Genomic DNA, 22,755 nt, shown 5'->3' with positions numbered 1-22,755 from the left:
CATGGTCGCAGAAGTCGGCTTGTGGAGGCTACCCTATATGCAGGATCTTCTTCTGCCACATAACATTGATATGATGCACTCGGAAAAGAATATCGCCGAGGCACTGTTCGGAACAATCATGGATATTTCAGACAGGACAAAGGACAATGTTATGGCCAGAGTGGACCAAAAACATTATGTGATAGACCAAAGCTAGACATGGTGCCTCCCAAAGGCGGTCATGGAGAAATCCTAGGGCCGATTACGTCCTGACGAGGCCCTAGAGGAGAGAAGTTTTAGAATGGTTCCAAACCTTAATGTTTCCCGATGGGTATGCAGCGAATCTTAGGAGGGGAGTAAACTTGTATACTATGCGAATCAACGGGCTCAAGAGCCATGACTACCACATATGGATCGAGCAGCTTCTTCCGGTGATGGTTTGAGGCTACCTCCCAGATCATATATGGCGAGTGCTGGTAGAATTGAACTTTTTCTTCCGTCAGCTTTGTGCTAAGGAGGTATTGATGACCGTAATTCAGGAAATGGAAAGGATGGTGCCTGCGTTGCTCTGTAAGTTGGAGAAGATCTTTCCACCTGGCTTCTTCAATCCGATGCAGCATATGATTTTGCACCTCCCGTACGAGGTATGAATGGGGGGTCCCGCGCAGGACCGTTGGTGCTATTCAATTGAGAGATGTCAGAAGGTCCTTAGAACTAAATGCAAAAACAAATGCAAAATTGAAGCTTCCATCTCAGAGGCATACATTCTGGAGGAGATGTCAAACTTCACATCAAAATACTATGCTGACAATCTTCCTAGCATGCATAACCCACCCCCTCATTACAATGCTGGGGAAAATGACTTGAACCTCAGTCTTTTCCGAGGGCAACTCGGAAGTGCAAGTGTAGCGGCCATCAAGACCTTGAATCATTAAGAGTGGCACACTATCATGCTATATGTGCTGACCAACCCTTCCGAAGCTCAGCCGTACATACAGTAAGTTCTCAGCATTCCTTTAGTTCTTGGGTACTCTCTTTTTTTTGCATCCAACCCTATCGTGAATCTTTCGTACAGGGAATTTCATATGCAATTCTGGCGTCCATCAAGGGCGCCTACCCTCCAGGAAACTGAAACCCTTATTAGACATGGTGCGGGAAATGGTAGGCCAGATTTCATTTGTTGGTTCAAACAGAAGGTAATGTTCGTTCATTGTATGATATTACCCGTTGTTTATACGCGCGAATAATATGATGCACTTGCCTGCATGAACCTACAGGCCCAAACCGATCCGTCTATGAGTGCCGAGTTGCGGCAGGTTGCCAATGGCTGTGCCTATAGGGTCAAGTCATTTGGAGGTTATGACATCAATGGATATCGCTTTCACACAACAAGACATGAGAAGGGTCGGCCCAATCGAAGAACCACAAATACCAGAGTTTTTGTGCCAGGAGACGATGGGCTCGAGTACTATGAAAGAATCGAAGAAATATACAAACTCACGTTTCATGGTTCAAACCCTCTGAAACCCGTGATATTCAAATGTCATTGGTTTGATCCTCAAGCGGTGAGACGGACCCCGAATCTTGGGCTAGTTGAAATTCAACAGTCGTCCGTGTACCCAGGGTCCGTGTACCCAGGAGACGATGTCTATGCTGTGGCTCAACAGGCCACACAAGTTTATTATTTGTCATATCCATGCCAAACCGACGAGAATCTCAAGGGTTGGGATGTTGTGTACAAGGTATCGCCACACGGTAAGCTTCCAATTTCGAACAATGAAGATTACAACATAGATCCAAACACATACGTCGGTGAGTTCTTCCAAGAAGATGGGTTAGAAGGGAGTTTTCAGATCCACTTAACTGAGGCGAATGGAAGTAGCAAATGAAAGGGTTCTGTTTTTTTTTGACTGAAACTATGGGGGAGTTCCCCATAGCAAATGCATTAAAGATAAAAGACTGTACAACGTTCAATTACTTACAGGGAGAGAGGTTGGGGGTGGGGTGCTAAGTTACAAAAAGAGTGTTACATGATTGTGTCTATCCATTGAACAATTGGAGGTCTGTCTATTTCTCTAACCCTCAAGAGTTGGAGATGCACTTGTTGCTTGAAATTCTGGAGCCATTATCTTACCGAAGTCCTTGCATTGTCAAATTTTTTTGCATTTCTCAGATTCCATAGTTCCCAAGAAGCTATGATGAAAATTTCCATGAAGAAAGGCAACAAGTGTGTTTGTCTTGCAGTGAGCAGCCTTCGACAGACATCAAGAAGGTTGGGCCATTGGATTCCCAATTTGCTCCAGCAGGTAGAGGCAAAAGGACAAGTAAAAAACAGGTGGTGACATCTTCCTGAGTTGTAAGATTGCACATGACACAGAAAACATTTGGCTGTGCATGGAAATTTCTTCTGGCCAGCATACTCTTTGTATTGAGTCTGTCTACAAGCAAGAGCCAGGTGAAGAATTTGACTCATGGGGTGCATTTGGATTTCCACAAGAGCTTGAACACCGGAGAAGTCTGCAGGTTCTGGTAGACAGAGTGATAATATCTGCAAGAAGTATAAACTTGGTTGCCCCAGATAAAAGTCCAAACATCGAAAGCCTCAGCATTATAAGGTATGGAAGATATGTAATCCTGCTGTGTTGTGGACGCCTTTGTTGGGCAAACGTACCAGCGGCGCAAGAAGAAGGAGGCCACGGCTGCAGAAGTGTGATTTTTATTTACTTTGTAATCTATTCGGTTTAGATTGGTGTTAGTTAGAGTTAAACAAGGACTTGTCTTCTGTATTCTTCCGGCTCTATATAAAGGAGTCCGGCCTTATCAATAAAGCAAGCAACAATTAGGGTTAACAAACTCAGAGCCTCCGCAGAGGAGGGCGAGTATTGCCTAATTACGTTTATCAGCCGATCCGCCATATCATCTGGTATCAGGTTTCATCTACGATCCTGTGCCTTCGCCCTCGCTCGTTCCGCTCGCGCCGCCATCTACGATCCTGCGCCCTCGCTCGTTCCGCTCGCGCCGCCCTTGTTCTTCGTTGCCGCAGCCGTCCTTCCAGTCACCATGGGCGACGGCACCGCGGACGACGATATCTCCGTCAAACTGGACAACTTGCTGAAGCTGGCGGAGAATCACGCCTCAGCCATCCAACAGATCAAGGGCCAATACTCCACCCTCAACGTGGCCGTCAATCGGCTGCAGACCAAGGCCCTGGATCTCCAGCCGCAGCAATCCTCCTCGTCTTTCCGTTCACCACCGGAGTCACAACCCTTGGCGCCGATCACGCACAAACTGCGTTTTCCAGAGTACAACGGCAAGGAGGACCCGGCGCCATGGCTCCACAAGTGCGAGCAGTTCTTCCGTGCATATCGCACGCCAGAGACGGACAAGGTGTGGACGGCATCCTTCTACATGTCTGACACTGCGCAGCGCTGGTACTACCGCCTGGAGCGCAATCGCGGCATCCCAACATGGCCGGACTTCGTCGACCTGGTCAGTCGTCGTTTCGGCCCACCCATCCGAAGCAATCCTCTAGGCGAACTGGCGCACCTCCATCGCACCGGCACGGTCGAGGACTTCCAGGACCAGTTCCTTACTCTCCTGGCGCGTTGCGACGACGTCAACGAAGCACAGCAGGTGGCCCTCTTCACCGCCGGACTCGGCGGCACTCTCGGCATCGACGTCGAGATGCAGCGCCCGACTACCCTGGAAGACGCCATGAACCTGGCACGGGCCTATGAGTGGCGCGCCGCGACCCTCGGGAGCGACTCCAAGCCGTCCTCTTCCCGTGCCCCTCCGCGCGTTCCTCCGACACCGCGCCAACTTCTGCAGGCGCCCAAGCCGGCGCCCCCATCCCCGGCAGCCGCGACTGACAGCGGCGTCGCCCCTCCTAATGGCCGCTTTCGCCGACTGTCACCGGAGGAGATGGACGATCGACGCTCCAAGGGCCTCTGCTTCAATTGCCCTGAGAAGTACTCCAGGGAGCACAACAAGGTGTGCAAGGGGCGCGGCGTCTACATGATCGAGCTCACGGATGAAGAGCCTCCCGTGAATGGTTTCGTGGAGGACGCCTCCGACGACGAGCTCGACGCCACGATCTCCCTGAACGCGCTGACCGGCATCGGCGACACGGACATGATGCAGCTCGCCACCACCATCGCCGGCAAGGAAGTCACGGCCCTAGTCGACTCTGGGTCGACTCACTCATTCATGGCCACAGCTACGGCCGTGCGACTTGGCCTCTCACCGCAGCCAACCCCAGGCATCCGCGTCAAGGTGGCCAATGGTGAAGCCCTCGCCTCCTCGGGCATCTGCAAGGCCGTCCCGGTGACGGTCGGGCAGGAGACGTTCCCCATCGACATCCACGTCATCCCGCTAGAGGGCTACGAGCTGGTACTCGGTTACCGCTGGCTGCGCACCCTTGGTCCCATCACATGGGATCTGGGACGCCTCGACATGGTGTTCTGGCGTGGCAGGCGCCGGGTCCGTTGGACCGGTCTGGGCACACCATCAGCCAGGCGCCTTGCGACAGCCGGGCTTCAGGATCTCCTTCAGCTGCTGCTCGACGCCTTCAGCGACCTGTTCGAGCCACCGAAGACACTGCCGCCAAGCCGCAGCTTCGACCATCACATCCATCTGCTTCCCGGGACGTCGCCAGTTGCCGTGCGGCCATATCGTTACCCGCAGCTCCTCAAAGATGAGATCAAACAGCAGTGCACCGACATGCTTCGACAAGGCATTATCCGGCCGAGTACATCGGCGTTCTCCTCCCCGGTGTTGCTGGTTCGGAAGAAGGACGGCACGTGGCGCTTCTGCGTGGACTACCGCGCCCTCAACGGCGCCACAGTTCGGGACATGTTCCCGATTCCAGTCGTCGACGAGCTGCTCGACGAACTCCACGGCGCCGCCTTCTTCACGAAGCTCGACCTCCGCAGCGGATACCACCAGGTTCGCATGCACCCCGACGACATCGCGAAGACGGCGTTCCGTACCCACCACGGCCACTTCGAGTTCTTGGTGATGCCATTCGGCCTCACCAATGCGCCGTCAACGTTCCAAGCACTAATGAACGAGGTACTTCGTCCCTACCTGCGCCGGTTCGTTCTTGTCTTCTTCGACGACATTTTGATCTACAGCAAGACATGGAGCGAACATCTTCAGCACCTCCGCGCCGTCTTCTCGACGCTGCGTGAACACGGCCTGGTGCTCAAACGATCCAAGTGCTCCTTCGCCGAACAAAGCATGGCCTATCTGGGCCATATCGTGACGGGTTCCGGCGTCGCCATGGATCAGTCGAAGGTGGCAGCCGTTCAGGCGTGGCCACTGCCCACGTCCCTGAAGGCATTGCGGGGCTTCCTCGGCCTCACGGGATACTATCGCAAGTTCATCCACAACTACGGTGTTATCGCGGCTCCGCTCACCGCCTTGCTCAAGAGGGACGCGTTCCTGTGGTCCCAGGCCGCCACTGACGCCTTCAACGATCTGAAGAGGGCGCTCACCACGGGGCCAGTTCTTCAGCTGCCCGATTTCACCAAAGAATTTGTGGTGGACTGCGACGCCTCTGGTACCGGTTTTGGGGCCGTCCTTCACCAGCTTAACGGCCCCATTGCTTTTTTCAGCAAGGCTGTCGCTCCGCGCCATACTAAACTTGCTGCATATGAACGTGAATTGATTGGTCTTGTGCAGGCTGTGAGGCATTGGCGTCCATATCTGTGGACACGTCCGTTCGTCGTTAGAACTGACCATTGCAGCCTCAAGTATCTCCTGGATCAGCGGCTCTCCACAATTCCCCAGCATACATGGGTGAGCAAGCTGTTCGGCTACACGTTCAAGGTGCAGTTCCGGCCGGGTCGCCAGAACGCGGCAGCTGATGCCCTGTCCAGGAGGGACTAGGGCGACGAGTTGGCCGTCCACGCCATCGCCACATCTCGGCCGGAGTTCGCCCTCTTTGACGACTTCCGCCATGAGTCCGAGCAGCTACCCAGCATCATCGCCAAGCGCCAAGAAATTCAGGATGGTACAGCTGGCGCTGCATGGTCGATGGCTGACGGTTTTGTCATGCACCGCGGTCGCATCTTCGTCCCCGACGAGTCGACCTTGTGGCCGGCGCTTCTCCACCAGGCGCATGGCACCGGCCACGAAGGCGCACAGAAGACTCTCGTCCGCTTGCGGGCTTCGTTCTACAATCCACACGCATCACGCAAGGTACGGGAGTTCGTCAAGAGCTGCACTATTTGCCAGCGCAACAAGACAGAGCACTTGCACCCGGCGGGGCTCCTCCAGCCTCTCGACGTTCCACACTCGGTGTGGGCCGACATCGCTATGGATTTCGTCGAGGGCTTTCCGAGGGTCAGCGGCAAGTCGGTTGTCCTTACTGTCGTCGATCGCTTCTCCAAGTACGCCCACTTCATCGCGCTTGGCCATCCCTACACCGCCATCTCTGTTGCCCAGGCGTTCTTCGACAATATTGTCAGGTTGCATGGCTTCCCATGTTCCATTGTGAGCGATCGGGATCCAGTGTTCACAAGCTCGTTCTGGAGCGAGCTCTTCAAGCTTGCCGGCGTCAAGCTACGACTGAGTTCAGCATTCCATCCGCAGACGGATGGTCAATCGGAGGTCACCAATAGAGTGTTGGGTGTATACCTCCGATGTTTAGCAGGAGATCGCCCCAAACAATGGCTCAGGTGGCTGCCATGGGCGGAGTATTGCTACAATTCATCCTACCAGACGGCTCTGCAGACAACACCGTTCGAAGTTGTTTACGGCCGCTCGCCACCCACGTTGGCATCCTACAGGCCAGGTCTTGCTCGAGTGGTGGCTCTGGACCGCCAATTGCAGGAGCGAGACATCTTCCTCACTGATATTCATGATCGTCTCCTCCAAGCCCAGGATTACATGAAGGTTGGGGCTGATCGTTCTCGTCGTGACATGGAGCTTACAGTCGGGGATTGGGCTTGGCTTTGCCTCCATCATCGTTCGGCTGCCGGTATCACTGATAACACCAACAGCAAGCTGGCTCCAAGGTTTTATGGTCCGTTCCAAGTATTGGAACGCATTGGTGATGTCGCTTATCGTCTACGTCTCCCAGCCAAGACACGTATTCATGATGTCTTTCATGTGGTGTTCCTCAAGAAGCATCAAGGTGATCCTCCATCCGAGACAGTACCACTCCCTCCTATAGTGCATGGTCGTGCAGTTCCTACACCGGCCAAGGTCATTCGTGCACGCCTTAACCGTGGTGCCTGGGAACTTTCTGTCCAATGGGTTGGTCGTGCTGTTTCTGAAGCAACTTGGGAGCCATTGGAACAATTCAAGGAGCACTATCCGGAATTCCAGCTCGAGGACGAGCTGTTTCGAAAGGAGGGCGGAAGTGTTGTGGACGCCTTTGTTGGGCAAACGTACCAGCGGCGCAAGAAGAAGGAGGCCACGGCTGCAGAAGTGTGATTTTTATTTACTTTGTAATCTATTCGGTTTAGATTGGTGTTAGTTAGAGTTAAACAAGGACTTGTCTTCTGTATTCTTCCGGCTCTATATAAAGGAGTCCGGCCTTATCAATAAAGCAAGCAACAATTAGGGTTAACAAACTCAGAGCCTCCGCAGAGGAGGGCGAGTATTGCCTAATTACGTTTATCAGCCGATCCGCCATATCATGCTGAGAGGTTAAATCTTCCATTGCTGCATTGGAGAGTGGGAGATGGAAGAGTGAGTCAAGGTCATCTGCACTTAGAATTTCCTTAACTGAGATGTTTCTGTTTTTTGCAAAGCTAGCAATACTTGGGTATTTTGTTGACAAAATGTCATCAGCCCAGAGGTCATCCCAAAAAGTAACAGTTGAGCCATCACCTATGGTGCATTTGGCTACACCTCTGTAAAGTTTGTTTAATCTTAGAATATCCTTCCACCAAAAAGAACCCACTTCATTTGAGGCATGAGGGATTTTCCTTGTGTAATACCTAACCCAAATCATGTTCACCCAAGGAATATCCTTTTTGGCTTAAAATTTGTGAAGATGTTTTAGTAGGAGAGCATCATTCTGTAGTTTGAGATTTATGACTCCAAGGCCTCCTTTTGATTTTGGCTTCTGAACCAAGTGCCAGGCAGCTAGATTACCTCCCTTTTTGGTTGCATCATTTCCTCTCCAAAGACATTGTTTTCTGATTCTGTCAATATTATCAATTACCCCCACTGGCTGTTTGATTGAACACATGGCATAGGTAGTGATTGGCAAAATGGCATAATTTATCATTTGTAATCGACCAGAATAAGAAAGGAAAGTTGAGCAGGAGGAGAGTTTCCTTTCTACCCTGTCCATTAGTGGAGTAAGATCTTCCATTTTTGGTTTTGTGGTCCCCATTGGCAGACCCAAATAAGTAAAAGGCATGGAAGCCACCTGGCATCCAAAAGCATTTGCCAAATCATCCAGCTTACTACTTGAAACATTGATTGGGACCATGGAGGATTTGTGGTAATTGACCTTCAGACCAGTAGAATCAGAGAATTGTGCTAACAAATGCTTGAGATGTAGTACTTGGTTAACATCTGCTTGCATGATCAAAATTGTGTCATCTGCATATTGCACCACTGGGAAATTATTACTATAGTAAGGAATTGGGGCATGCAACAAACCATTATTCATAGCATCATTCACCACATATTGTAACAGCTCAGCTGCTAGAACAAATAGAAGAGGAGATAGTGGATCACCCTTCCTTACTCCTCTCTTGCACTTGAATTGCTTCCCTGCTGCACCATTTAAGAGTATGGATGAAAAACCAGAAGAGAAAATCATACTAATCCAGTCTAGCCATTTACTGGGGAAGCCCATATGTCTCATAATTTCAATGATGGCACAGTGCTCCACTGTGTCAAAAGCTTTTGCAAAATCTAGTTTGAGAATAATAATTTATCTTTTGCTATGGTGGCATTGATGAATGTATTCAAAGCACCAGGCAATGCAGTCTTGGATGGTTCTCCCTTTGATAAATCCGTATTGGTTGTCATGTAGAAGTTGGATAATAATCTATTGTAGTCTGTCTGCCAGGATCTTTGTCAGCAACTTGATGCTGCAATTGAGAAGAGAGATAGGTCTGAAATCATTAACGGTCTCTGGGTTATTTATTTTGGGGATCAGAGTGATGAAGGAGACATTGATGCTCTCTAGATTGACAATACAGTCAAAAAACTCTTGGCAAAGCTTGTAGAAATCTGATTTTATCACAGGCTAGCACTTTTTCAGGAAAAGGCCATTAAAGCCATCTAGGCCAGGAGCTTTGTCAATTGGCAAAAGCTTTACTATGTGGTCAATTTCCTCAGTTGTGAATGGTGAGACCAGAAAATCTAGGTCAACAGTGGACTGGATCAGATTTGCCAAGTCAAAATGCATCTGAGGCTGTAAAGAAATTCCCATTCTATTCTTGTAAGAAGTGTATAGCAGGGCTGCTTTACCCTCATGATCAGAGATCCAATTACCTTGCTCATCTTTAATTTGTGAGATAGCATTCCTTCTATAAGAGACAGCAGCCATAGTATGGAAGAATTTTGTATTTTCATCACCCAGCTTTATTCTATTTGCAGTGAATCTCTTCTTCCAATAAATATTTTTGTATCCGAGCAACACTTGAAGATGTGCTTTAATAATTACTCTGAAATTCCATTCAGGTAGGAGAAGTGGTCTAAAATCTTCTAAGGTATCAAGATACAGGATAACCTTGTTACAGGCCTTGATAAGCTGGGTGAGATTTGACAGGTGCTTGCTCCATGATTTGAGTTTTTGTCTTGTGTTTTTAATTTTCCTGCAATAATATTTGCTGAGTCTCTTTGGTTTCTGACCTGACATGTCCATCCCTCATGTACTGCTTCTGAAAACCCCGGATGCTGTGGCCAAAAATTTTCAAAGCGAAAGATGTTTGATTTTGGGATGGAGGTTGCAATGGTAATTTTACATGGAACATGATCAGAGGTGATCTTAGCTAGGGGTGTGACCATAGAGTTAGGGTAATCTAAGGTCCAATTGATGGAAGTGAAAACCAGTCCAATTGTTCTAAGAGGGGGTCTTGTTGCATGTTACTCCAGGTAAAGGCTCTACCTTTGAGAGGTAATTCAATCAAACCCAAGTGACTAATCAGATCATTAAAAATTAGAGTATCCTAGATGTTGCCACCTGGTTTATTTCTATCCTCAAGAGACCTATAGAAATTAAAATCGCCCAAAAAAAAGCCAATTTGAGTCCAAATCTATGCAATGGTTTTTCAACCAGTTGACAAAGTGAGATCTAGCCGGTTCAAGACACGGTCCATAAACTATTGTCAGGTTCCAGGTGGCCAGATTGTGTTGTGAGGTAAAAGAAATAGTGAGACCAAAACTTTGATTATCAACGGTTGTACCCACAAAAACAGCACTGTTCCAAATACAGAGAATACCCCCAGAAGCATCAGAAGAAGGAATGAAATCATATTTGTCAAAACGTCTTGGGGTGAATTTTCTCAGGAATTGCATATCAATATGTTGCATTTTAGTCTCTTGCAGACAGATTACTGAGCAACCACTCTCCTCTATCTTATCTCTTACTGCATCATGTTTCTCAGTGGCATTTAACCCTCTAATATTCAAACAAAGAATTGACCAATGTCTGTTATTCATGACTTGATAGTAGAGAGATAGCAGTGTAAGATTGAGACCAGCACAATCTTTTTGGGAGGTGGGGTAATCATATAGGTTATGAAAATAGCATTCAAATAAGATGAACCAGGATAATAGCCCTGAAAAGAGTTCATGCTAAAAATGTAAATAGTCCACCAACCAAAAACATCACACAGAGTATCACACACCAGAAATATAATACAGCAAATAGAAGTAACCCAGGTAAAGTAGCAAAATAACCCTGCCAAAGCCACAGGGACAAGATCTTCAGGGGTTGTGGTCCACATCATGATTCTTTTTGGCAAGCAGCAGATCATCAGTCATCTCACCAGGAGAGAGACCACACTGGATTCCCCAGCTTTGCAGAGTCTTTAGGGGGACAGGAGCAGTGGTTCCAGTTGAGGTATTTGGAAGGACATCCAGAGCAATATCAGCATCTGCATTAATAGCTTCTTCTGCCCTGCTGACTTGTTGTCTCTTCCTTTTTCTTGGAGTATCATCAAGTTGGATGTGGTGATAGTTATCTTGATTACTGAGTCGAGGACTTCTCCTAATACCCATAGAGGAGAGTGGTTTGTTACTTTTAGCCTTAGAGACAACTTTAGGAAGAGAGACAAAACCAGGGTGTCTTGGTAGTAAGTTTGTCTGAGAGGAAGTAACAGCTGCATCCATGAGAGTGGACAGACATTTCTTTGCTTTGATTTCTGACAAAGTTTCAGCCAAGTTTGTAGCTAAAACCTGAGTAACATCTATCATGTCTGCATTGTTGTCTTCTGAATCAACCACCATGTCTAAGCTGTTCTGTGCCATAAATCCTGCTAAGTCTACATTGTTGTCGTCTAAATTTGCCACCAAGTCAGCACTGTTCTGAGCCATAAGTCCATCATCACTGTCTGTGGATGGATCAACCAAAAGAGGACCACATGGCACAAGTGTGTTATCAGAAGACTGCTGAGAAGAAGCCCAAAGCTGAATAAGTACTGCATGGAGACAGGGCTGAAATGGCACAATAGCCAGGTCATTTCTTGCGAAAACATTTGCCACAGGTGAGGCCTGAACTGATGCAGCAGTGAGAAAAGGAGCATTGAGATTCACCCTTTCCAGGACTATAGGGAGCTGGATAGTTGGTGGCACTGCTGAGGAGACCAACCTCTGAAAAGCCATTGCTTCCAAAATCTGAAAGGAGTTGTTTGGGCTGACTTGAACTATCTGCTAAGAGGAGACCTCTGAAGAGGATGATGAGGAGGTACTATTGTACTTGCCTGCTAAAACATCTTCAACTGTAAGAACAATATCTGGACCATTAGCTCTCAGGTAATTTGCAGATGATCATGACTGATCAAAAGTTACAGATTCCTGTTCCTATCATCCTGATGTGGTTGCTGCTGGGCTTCATTTTCAGCTTGCTGCTCTGGCCAATCTCCCCAGCCTGGAGCATCAACAATGTCATCATGCATAGCAAGATCATTCTGCACTTCATTCATCTGACCAGCATTGAGCCCAAAATCATTATGAACATGCTCTGCAGGACCATGCAACTCGTGTTCCCAACCTTGAGGTGCGTTTGGATTGGCATTTTGGACTGGTCCATTCTTAGGATGAGGATTTCCATCTAAAGGAACAGGGTCTTCGTCCTGAGGAAAAGCATCTGGAAAGTGTCCATCAAGAATAAACACTGGCACAGACCAAGATCGTCCTGTAACTCCCATAAGAGTACCTTGAGAAACCACTAAACTTCTAGGCACACAGGCCGGTTCAAGTAGCAGGCATTTGGTCAAAACTCTAGATTTATTAGAACCTTCAAACAAAGTTAGAAGGCGACCAAAAGGAGCTACTGCAGCTTTTACAAATTCAGGAAGCTGGTAATCAAGAGGGAAACCCAAGAACATGATCCAACTTTCTCTAGAATAAATGCAAGATCTAAAGTTTGTCGCCTCATCATGTTTAAGGACCCGAATCGAACCATGACCAAATTGGATTGGTGAAGTAGATATCAGCCTTTGTCTCTGAATGGGATCGTCAAACTTAAAGAGCCCTAACCCAAGAGGCGAGGGAAATGCAGAAACAACCCTCACCGGGAACTCTTGCTGAAGGAAGTGAACAACATCGTGTATGATTTCCAGGACCTGTGCTGGAGCCGGGGCTGGATCAAGCTCCAAGATAGCATATTGTTCATGTCGACGAGGAGGTTCACCGCCCAGAGCCACCCTTGCACGAGCGGGCCTTTGCCATCCATGCTCCACGTGCATTCCCGCCGGCGTGAAGAGCATCGGGTTGCAGGGGAAGTTCGCCATGGCTTCCGATGGCGAAGCCGATGGTTCCGGCGAAGTAGTGGGAGTTGATAATGGTGGAGAGGAGGAGGGTTGCGTCGGAGTCGGCGGAGAAGTTGCACTTTAGCTTGGGGAAGATGAAGGGTCGCGAGATGCACGCGGATTCTCCGAGACTAGCGCACTGAAATCAGGGGCTGAGTTTTGGGCTTCCACTGTGTCAACGGTTGAGGTTGGTTTCACAGGCTCGGGGGCCCAAATGATTCTTGGTTGGGCCCTTGTCAAACACCAGCGGGCCTTGTGACCATAACTGTTGACACCGTTTTTTGACACGTGTCAAGGAAGATGATTTTTGTGAAGAAAAGGTGGCCGATTTGGAAAAAACCAAAAGATGCACAGTGTTGGAATCGGCCGATGGAGCCCGTCCGATGGGCCAGAGGAATATTCTGCGAATATGCTGATTTGTCCATTCTGGTGTTCGACCGATGGATAGTTGCCGATGAAGTCAAGGAAGGAGGAGAGGATCCGGACTCTGCGAGAATCTTGATGATTCGGTTGTAATATTTAAAGTAGTTTAAGTCTTTTCTTTTTAGTAAAGAAATGTTTGCCGTAATCGGCTAGGACTTGATAGCGCTAGGCTATAAATATGAGTTGTAAGGGACCGGAAAAACTTGATACACATCCAATACAACAAACTTTTCAATTCCTTTGTACTTTTTCGGTGACTTCGCTTTTTCTCTTCTTTTTTCGACGAGTTCTTTCAAGTTGATCAAGGACATCTCACATTCGAGCCACTTGATTTGCTGGTGAGTTTTCGTTTTACCTAGTCTATTTGAGCTTTAGCTACCGGGCGCATCACTGTGGCTTCATTCAAATATATTCAAAGTTATCGAGTTCATCTAGGCTTTGACTTCCGGGCGCATCACTGTCGTCTCGTCTAGATTTATTCACCAATTATCGATATCGGCTAGATTTGTAGGTTTTCCTATGCTTTTTTGCCATTATCACATTTAAAAACATACTAGATCGGCTTTAGGTTTTGGAGTGACACTTTTGTTATCTCAAGAGCCGGTTTAGATCTATTTTTAGCTTCACATCATCTAAGTTACACATTCGTAGATTAGATCTTGTTATACACACACGATCGGCTGTCCAAAAGCCGGTTTTGTCGTCTAATGTATCGGCTGATCTTGCCGATGTGCTCCTTTACTACACACTTGCATTTAATATCTTTTTGTCGTCTATAGTATCGGCAAAGCTTGCCGATACGCCCATCTGAGAGACATTTAGAATCCCAGCCGATACGCTCTCGAATTTGACTTTGTTTTCTCCCTTGTCAATTTCAGGTCAAATTGACTAGCACGCTTGGTTGACTTTCCGTGACTTGGCGAACACTTGCCATCAGATTCCAGTGTGTTGATTTTTGCGTCAATACATCTTTTGGCATGCCCAGTGGGACACGAAAGGTTTAACATGGTGGAACTCACAGATAAATCTACAGTTAATGAAGAAAACCAGATTCATGTTCCTGAAGATAAGCTCAAAGAAGAACAAAAGAAGGAATATGAAGAGCTGGTGGAGAAATTCAAACGTGAATGCCTCAAGTCGTACAACGTCAACAGATCTGGTGAGGTGATCAAGAAGTTTAATCTTCCATCTTTCTAGCCATTCACAGAGGCTTAATGTGAAAGCAAGATGATAAACGCAATTGGCCAAGCTGTGGCACAAGCCTTCATCAAGAGTGCAACAGTCATGGGCAACACGGTGCACAATGCAGTGGTCAAGACTTTTGCTGAAGGCACGTTACCAGGGTGCATGGGTCCTTGCTATATACAACCAGATCAGATGCAATATACTCTCTTGGAGGTGTCTATGGCAGCAGCCCTGTCGGCTCAAGATAGCCAGGCAGGAACAAGCAACAGTCAAACTCCACCTCAGATGACTACTCCAGCATCGGCGGGTACAGTAGATCCTATCTACTCGACCACACCGCCGATTGCTACAACTGTGCAAGATGGATCTGCGTCTGTATTTCCTAAAGGGTGGAATCCTGCTACAGGATATGGTATGCACCCGGATTTCTTTCCTACGCCACCCAAGATGCAGTTTAATGCATCGGCTTCTCAGCCGATAGCCTCTCAGCCTGATCCATCGGCTGTTCAGCCGATGGGTGCACAGCAGGATGCATTGGCAACACAGCTGAATGCACAAGGCGCATGGAGTCCACAACAGATGGCACAAGCTAATGCATCGGCGCCACCGCCGATGACCCCACAGCAGCGTCTTGCTATCCTACTCCAACCCCAGTCTCCTTCAGAAGTGTTATTGTCGCAATCTCTGCATCAGAAGGGAATCAACTGGGTATTCTACAATCAAGCAACTGGACAGATACGGTGTGTCAATGTGCCGTACATGGATATTACTGGTCAACAATCGGCTAACCCATCAGCTACACAGCCGACGATGACTCAGTAGACACCTAATCGGATAGCTCAGCAAGCCCAATAGATGCAATCGGCTGGACAACCAATGAACCATGTAACTCAGCAACTTGCGATGATGACCAATGCAGCGAGCACGGTTTCCCCTCGGCAAATGCCAATAGTTGAACCGCAAGTTGATTGAAGCACAAAGATAGCTGAAGTGATGAGGGAGCAGTTTGGTTTGAGGCCAAAGAACCAATCCGTCATGTACAAGACTCCCTATCCTCCGGCTTATGATCAGATTCCTCTCCCCCACAAGTACAAGATGCCTGACTTCACAAAGTTCTCAGGGCAGGGAGAAGTTTCTACGATGGAACATGTTAATAGGTTCCTTCTACAGTTGGGAGAAGCAGGCAACCAAGATGCACTCAGAGTCCGTTTGTTCTCCTTGTCTTTGTCTGGATCGGCCTTTGCTTGGTTCACTACTTTGCTAGCAAACTCCATATTATATTGGGCTGATCTAGAGAGACAATTTCATCAGTTCTTCTTCTCTGGGATTACTGAGTTAAAGTTGACCGATTTGACCGTCTTGAGATAAAGAAATGATATCAGTTGCTGCTTTTATCCAAAGATTCAGAGATGTCAAGAACCGATGTTACAGTTTGGTTCTGTCCGATCAGCAGTTAGCCGATGCAGCATTTAATGGACTCTTGCCGCACATTAAAGATAAATATGCATCGCAGGAGTTTGAAAGTATTAACCAGATCGCAAGTCGGATGACAGGAGAGACTCGATCCTACGAGTCCAGGAAGCCTTTTCAGAAGAAGATCAACTATATGGAGTATTCTGCTAATGATGAGTCTGAAGAGGAGTAAGAAATGGTCGCATCGACTGAGTGGATACATAATAGTAAAAAGCCGGTGACATGTCCATTTGGAAAGAAAGAGCCTGAGTCGTATGGGTTCAACATCACCAAAGCCGACAAGATCTTTGACTTGTTATTGTCGGAAGGGTTGATCAAGTTGAAGTCATATCACAAGATTCCATTGGAGGACGAGCTCAAGAATATAAAGTACTGCAAGTTGCACAACGCCACGTCACATGATACAAATGAGTGCAAGGTCTTCCGACAGCAGATTCAGATGGCTTTTCTACAAGGGAGATTGAAGTTTGAGGCTCCCAAGAAGATGATGAAGATCGACGGACATCCTTTCGCCACGAATATGGTTGATGTGGCAAGAGATGAAGGTTCTTCTCAAGCTAAGATTCTGACATCATCATCGGCCAAGAAATCTGGAGCTGTTGATCCTAAAGCGCAGATAGCGGCCGATGAGGTCAAAGGAAAGGGTCTGATGAGGGATGCTGAACGTTCATTGGCACCACGTAGACGTGTAACGTCTCAAATGCTGTTGAACAAGTTTCAGCGTGATCGTGAAAGGCGGCAGCGTAGAGAAGAAGAGGAGCGACGCGAGAAAGATCATTGGAGGTGTCCTTTGTTTTTCTACTGCTGGGAAGAAGTGTTGACATTGCCATCGGCATATGATTGTCCCGAATGCAATGGCCAAGGCAGCCGATCATATGAAAGGTCGCATCATGAGCCCTATTGGCATGAGTGCACTCCTATGCATGACCGGCTAGGAAAAAGGGTATCGGTGCATGATCGACTGGGGGGCAGGACAATGCTACGTGATCCTGCTGGGAGAAGAGTGGCTGTACACGATCGACTAGAATAGCTGGCCGATGACAGAGTACAAGATGATCAGCCGATGCGGAGAGATCCAGAACGTGAGCCTGATCGCATGGATCAATCTCAATGGTGCCCAGGAGGTTTGACCAGGTCTCAAAAGTGACGTGTTCAGAGGCTAAGCCAGCTGGAGATCATTGAGGAAGAACAAGAACAGATTCTACGCAAGAAAGGGATCAAGTCACAAGTTTGGCGTGTTAAGCCCAGGGCCGATGGTGACCAAGATTCTGGATCATCGGCTGTGCCAATTAATATGGTTTTCATAATGCCGAAAGAGTTTATGGTGCCATGTGATGAAGATCATGAACCAGAATTAGAGGAAGCCATGGCACAGTTAAATTTGGAACTATTGCTAGCAACATTTGAGAAGCCGGAAGATGATAAGAGGCAGCATCTTAAGGCACTGTTCCTAAAGGGATTCGTTGATGGCAAGCCTGTTACAAAGATGTTGGTTAATGGAGGTGCAGTTGTGAATATAATGCCCTATGTTATGCTACGCAAGCTTGGAAAGAATCAAGATGATCTGACGAAGACTGATATGATGCTCAAGGATTTCGAAGGTGTCGTGTCTCCTGCTTTGGGGGCATTGTGCGTCGATCTCACAATTGGCAGTAAGACCCTTCCCACTTGTAACACCCGGTTTATAAAAGAACATAAACCGAGCAATCATATACGTGCCAGGATCAAGTCACACGTATATACAATAGAATGAACAATATATCATAGCACATATCACGTAAAAAGACATAATAAAGCGAATACGAATGTTATTTATTACAATAATGACAAAATGTCTGATACAGCGGAAGCGAAGTACAAAATACGATAAAGCTCTCCGGAGCTGAAGCAGGGCGCCACAGGGACGTCGACTGGGAGACGAACACCTAGAAGTCCTCGTAGTCCTGGTAGCACTGGACGAACTCTCTCGTGTCGGCAGGAACTGAGCAGCAGTAGCGTAGCCAAGAGGAAAAAGTAGAGAAGAGGCAAGAGTGAGTACACAACTTGTACTCAACAAGTATAACACAAACTATGAGGCTCTAAGGTTGGCTGACTCAACTGCATTAGCTTTTAAGTGTTGGCAAAATTTTATTAAAACTATTTACTACAAGTTGATGAATTACCATTAACCCGGTTACATCAAATTAAACATGATACTACTGAGATCTAAACCAAAACCAAACCACCAAGGTAACCCCGAGAAGCACCTCCCTCGTCGGAAGGAGATAACTCCACTAATCAAAAGGAGGATCTGGGCCGCTCATGACCGTGAGCACGGCTAGTATACCAGTTTTACACTCTGCAGAGGTTGCACATCTTTACCCACAAGTCGTGAGCTACGCCAGTTGTTCATCACACTTCCTTAGGTGAGATGACTAGCGACTCACTACGAGGCCTTTACAAATAATCTCGTTGGTAGGGAGTAACCGCGAGGGTGGATCAGCGACCATGGAGCAGGTCTAGTGGGCGTCAAGACACAGGTACGCAGACCAAGCACAGACGAGGCCACTCAGTACGAGGGCCATAGAAGCTTACCGCCCCTGCCCCGCAGGTAAGTTACTCCAAACCAAAAAGATCTAATTATTATGCCAAGTCTATCCCATTCTAGCCTTGTGGTAGCGCTGTTGTCCCAGGTTGTCGTTCTATGAACCGGTCCTTATGGAGAGTGGCCAACCAAGCACTAAGCACCGTGCTGGCCCCCTAAACCATGTTTCTACAAAAACATCTTTTAACGAGACGTGAGCCACTCAAGCACGAAGCACAGAGGGCCACTCTCAGAATTAAGTTCAAGTAAACCATTAATCAAATTAATTAAAAAGGACCAGAGTATGTTATGGCGCAGCAACCTAGCACAACTAACCAAAATGCAACCCAAAGGCATATATAAAGAATATAAAGTGGCTAGGATAGTCCTTATAGGCATACAGTATTAAAATGCAGTATGAAATTGTATTTAAAGGTGATAGGTTGTTCATGTTACACTTGCCTTCCTCGTACTGCTCTGGCTGCTGCTCAAAGTGCTCGAAAGACGGCTGCTCCTGGTACTGGTACTGGGGCTCCTCAGATGGATCAACGTCTACTCACGAACACATGGCCAAAACAAAGCATGATAATAAGCATACAAGCAAATACTAATAAAAACTAAGGAACAGTACATCAATACATAAAAACAGCACACTAAACTAGTCTAAAACTATTCTACGCATTACAACGATCGCGTGGATATAAAGAACGCCTAAAACGGAGCTAAAACGCATAAACTAGGCCTAAAACAAGGTTCAGGGACCTATTTGTAATAAAAACAGGGTTTCAGGGGTTTTTCTGCTAAAACCGAGGGCCTAGACGTAAATAAACGTTAACTCCAGGGTCTAATTCATAAAAGAACCAGGGCTGGACGGCGGGTTTAAAATCTACAAAGCTCAGGGGCTAAAGTGTTAAAATATGGGCCTAACTGTAATTACTTTTGAAGGGCACAGGACTGCGGGTTGATTCTGATAAAACTCAGGGGGTCTTTAACAAAAGAGCCAGGCCGAAGGGGTACGTTTTAATCTGGGCGGGTGGTTTTGGATCTAGTGGTTCAGATCTGATGGAAACTCGATCTAATCTCACGCGTCCATTCTTGATCGGACGGCTCCGGGCTAGGGTTGTGAGGGGGCGGCGGCGCTGAGTCGCGCCGACGAGCTTCTACGGCGGGGGCTCGCCGGACTTGGCCAAAATTGGCCGTCCGGGGGTCAAAACGACCGACGATTGGGTCAGGAAGGATCTACGTTATATGCGTAATGCACCTGGCCAGTCGGCTGGGCTCGGGAAGACCTGAGGAAGTGGAATAGCGTGCGGTGGCGGATCGGCGCAGCGGAGCCAGGGTTAAAAAAACCGGCCGGAACCGGTCCGGTTACCGCGGTTACCGGTCTAACCGGCCCAGACCGGTTCCGGTTCCGGCCGGTTTCAAACCGGCCCAAATTCAAATTTTAAATTTGAATTCCAAAAAATGGAAAAATCTCAAAAAATTCCTAAAAATACTTCAAGGTGCAACGAATCTAATGGTGTCAAATTTTCTCAAAAATTCGTTCATTTAGTATAGTTTGCGGGGAGTTGAAGTTAAATCAAAAAAGAAAAAGGAAAAAAATGGGCCGGCCCATTAAGGCCCACCAGGCAAACCGGTCAAACCGGCCGGTAAACCGGTAAAACCGGCCGGTAAACCGGTCAAACCGGCCGGTAAACCGGTTGCACGGGAGCTTTTGAATTTGGATTCGAATTCAAACCGGTCAAACCGACCGGTAAAACCGGTAAAACCGGCCGGTAAACCGGTCAAACCGGCCGGTAAACCGGTCGGAACCGGTTGCACGGGAGTTTTTTAATTTATTTGAATTTGGATTTGAATTCAACCGGTTTTCACCGGTTACCGGTCCAACCGGTCCGGTAAACCGGAACCGGTGGCCGGCGGTTTGGGTTAACCGGTCGGGATAAAAAACCCTGAGCGGAGCACGTCGGCGTGCACACGTTCGTGCGGGTCTGGGCACAAGGAGTGTAAGCGGGGTGGTGCGTGTGCTCGGTGTTAGGGCCAGCCCAAAAGGACGCCGCGCGTGGTTGAGGCACTCTGCAGGAAGCCCGCCATGGCGGAGCTTCGGTGGTGGAACACCAGGGATGGTGTTCCCGCTCCTGCAGTGGACTACGGGCCCTAGGATCTAGCGCAAAAGCAAGAGGGGGTCGGGGTCGACGTCGTGGTCCGGCGGCGGCGGTGGCGTGGATCTCGTGTGACGAGGTCGGCGCAGGGCTCCTCCTGGCCTTCTGATCCATCGAGGAGGTGCGGACTCGAGCTGCGAGCGAGAACCGCGGATCAGCGGGGCACGAGGATCAAAGGAAGCGAGCGAACGCTCGGAATTGGTCTCACCGGCGGCGGCGACGTCGTACGCGATTCCGGCGCTGGCGAGGGTCCGGGGTCGGGCAGAAAGCTTGGAGAACTTCCTGGACTAGGGGCGAAGCTTTTGCGCGGCTCCGCTGGGGCTGGGGCGCAGCAGAGCGGTGAGGACGCGGCGGCGCAGGGGACTCAGCGCGGCGGAGTGGTGCGGAGCGAGGGGGAAGGCGGCGCTCTAGGGAGGATAGGGTGCAGGGGGTGCGGCCTGGGGCGTTTAAAGGAGGGGGAGCCGGGGATTGCGGGGCGTAGCTAAGGAAGGGGATCCCCGGCAGTTTCGCCGGTGATCTCGGGCGCGCGCCGGTGCGGGGAAGAAAGAGCTGCCAGGTGGGGCCAGGCCGTCAGCGGGAGGAGGCGGGGACGCGGGCGAGCCGGGCGTGGGAGGGGGCCTGACGAGCGGGGCCCGGTGGCAGGCGGGTGGTGGGCGCGCTAGCTTGGACTCGGGCGAGCGGACTGGGCCGGGGCTGCTGAGCGCGCGCGGTTGGCTGGGCCGGAGTGGAGGAGTGGCGCGCTCGCGGGCTGAAGGGGTGACGTGCGGGCTGGGCCGCCCGGGAAGGGAGAGGGAGGAGTGGGCTTGGGCTGGGGTTTTGGGTTTAACCTTTTCTATTTCCCTCTTTCTAATTCAAACAAAGTTTGAATTCAAATATGAATTTGAATTCAAACCACACTCAAATAAAAGTATGCACCAGCATGAATGCAACACAAAATTTTAAACTTAGTCAAATTTTAATTACTTGTGAAACAAAATTGAATTAAATGCCATACTAAACACAATAAACCTTAGAAATTTAAATAAAGCCAATTAAATTTATTGATAAATGCTGGAATTTAAATTAGGGTGTTACAGACCCTACCCCCTTAAAGAAATCTCGTCCCCGAGATTTAGCGGGGCTGGCTAGCAAAGAGATCTGGATATGTCTTCTTCAACTCATCTTCTCGCTCCCAAGTAGCCTCAGCTTCACTGTGGTGGCTCCACTGAACTCTGCACATCTTGATGCGCTTGTTCCGAGTAACCCTTTCTGATGTCTCCAGAATCTTCACCGGATGCTCAGTATAAGTCAGATCTTCCTGCACATCGACTCCATCCAGGGGTGCCTGCTCCTCGGGTACTCGCAAACACCTCTTCAGCTGAGATATATGAAAGACATCATGAACTCCTGAGAGGCTGAGGGGTAACTCCAGGCGATAAGCAACTTCGCCTTTCCACTCTAGCACCTTGAATGGACCAACATACCGAGGCGCTAACTTCCCTTTGACATTAAATCTGCGGATTCCTCTCATCGGAGACACCTTCAGGTACACATAATCACCGACACTGAAAGTCAGATCTCTCCGTTTGCCATCTGCATAGCTCTTCTGTCTGCTCTGTGCAATCCTCAGATTTTCTCGCACAGCCTGAACCATCTGCTCTGCATCATCTATGATCTCAGGGCCAAAGAGCTGCTTCTCACCAATCTGATCCCAATAGAGAGGAGTCCTGCATTTTCTGCCATACAATGCCTCAAAGGGGGACTTCTTCAGACTGGCCTGATAGCAGTTGTTATATGAGAACTCAGCATATGACAGGCACTTATCCCAACTAGTACCGTACTGAATAGCACAAGCTCTCAGCATATCCTCCAACACTTGGTTGGTTCTCTCTGTCTGCCCATCTGTCTGAGGGTGATAAGCCGTACTGAAGCGCAGCTTCGTATCCAAGGAATCATGGAGCTGCTCCCAGAAACGAGAAGTGAACTGAGACCCTCTGTCAGATATAATCTTCTTCGGCACACAATGCAAGCAGACAATCCGAGAGAT

The 22,755-nt window shown here is 48.5% G+C and overlaps 1 protein-coding gene across 1 annotated transcript; it reads left to right on the top strand.

Moving 5' to 3' along the window:
• The first annotated feature begins 3,039 nt into the window (after positions 1 to 3,039).
• Positions 3,040 to 6,339, top strand: LOC120678119. Its single transcript, XM_039959277.1, has one exon. The coding sequence runs from the start codon at positions 3,040 to 3,042 to the stop codon at positions 5,866 to 5,868; it is 2,829 nt and encodes a 942-aa protein (XP_039815211.1). The 3' UTR covers positions 5,869 to 6,339.
• The last annotated feature ends 16,416 nt before the right edge of the window (positions 6,340 to 22,755 follow it).

The sequence above is a fragment of the Panicum virgatum genome, chromosome 6N, assembly GCF_016808335.1.
Source record: "Panicum virgatum strain AP13 chromosome 6N, P.virgatum_v5, whole genome shotgun sequence".
Classification (NCBI taxonomy): domain Eukaryota; kingdom Viridiplantae; phylum Streptophyta; class Magnoliopsida; order Poales; family Poaceae; genus Panicum; species Panicum virgatum.
Note: the sequence above shows the minus strand (reverse complement) of the source record. Positions and strands in the feature narration are given on the sequence as shown.

Bases quoted from the DNA above. Each gene is read 5' to 3' on its own strand.
- LOC120678119 (XM_039959277.1), top strand. From the start codon at position 3,040: ATGGGCGACGGCACCGCGGACGACGATATCTCCGTCAAACTGGACAAC.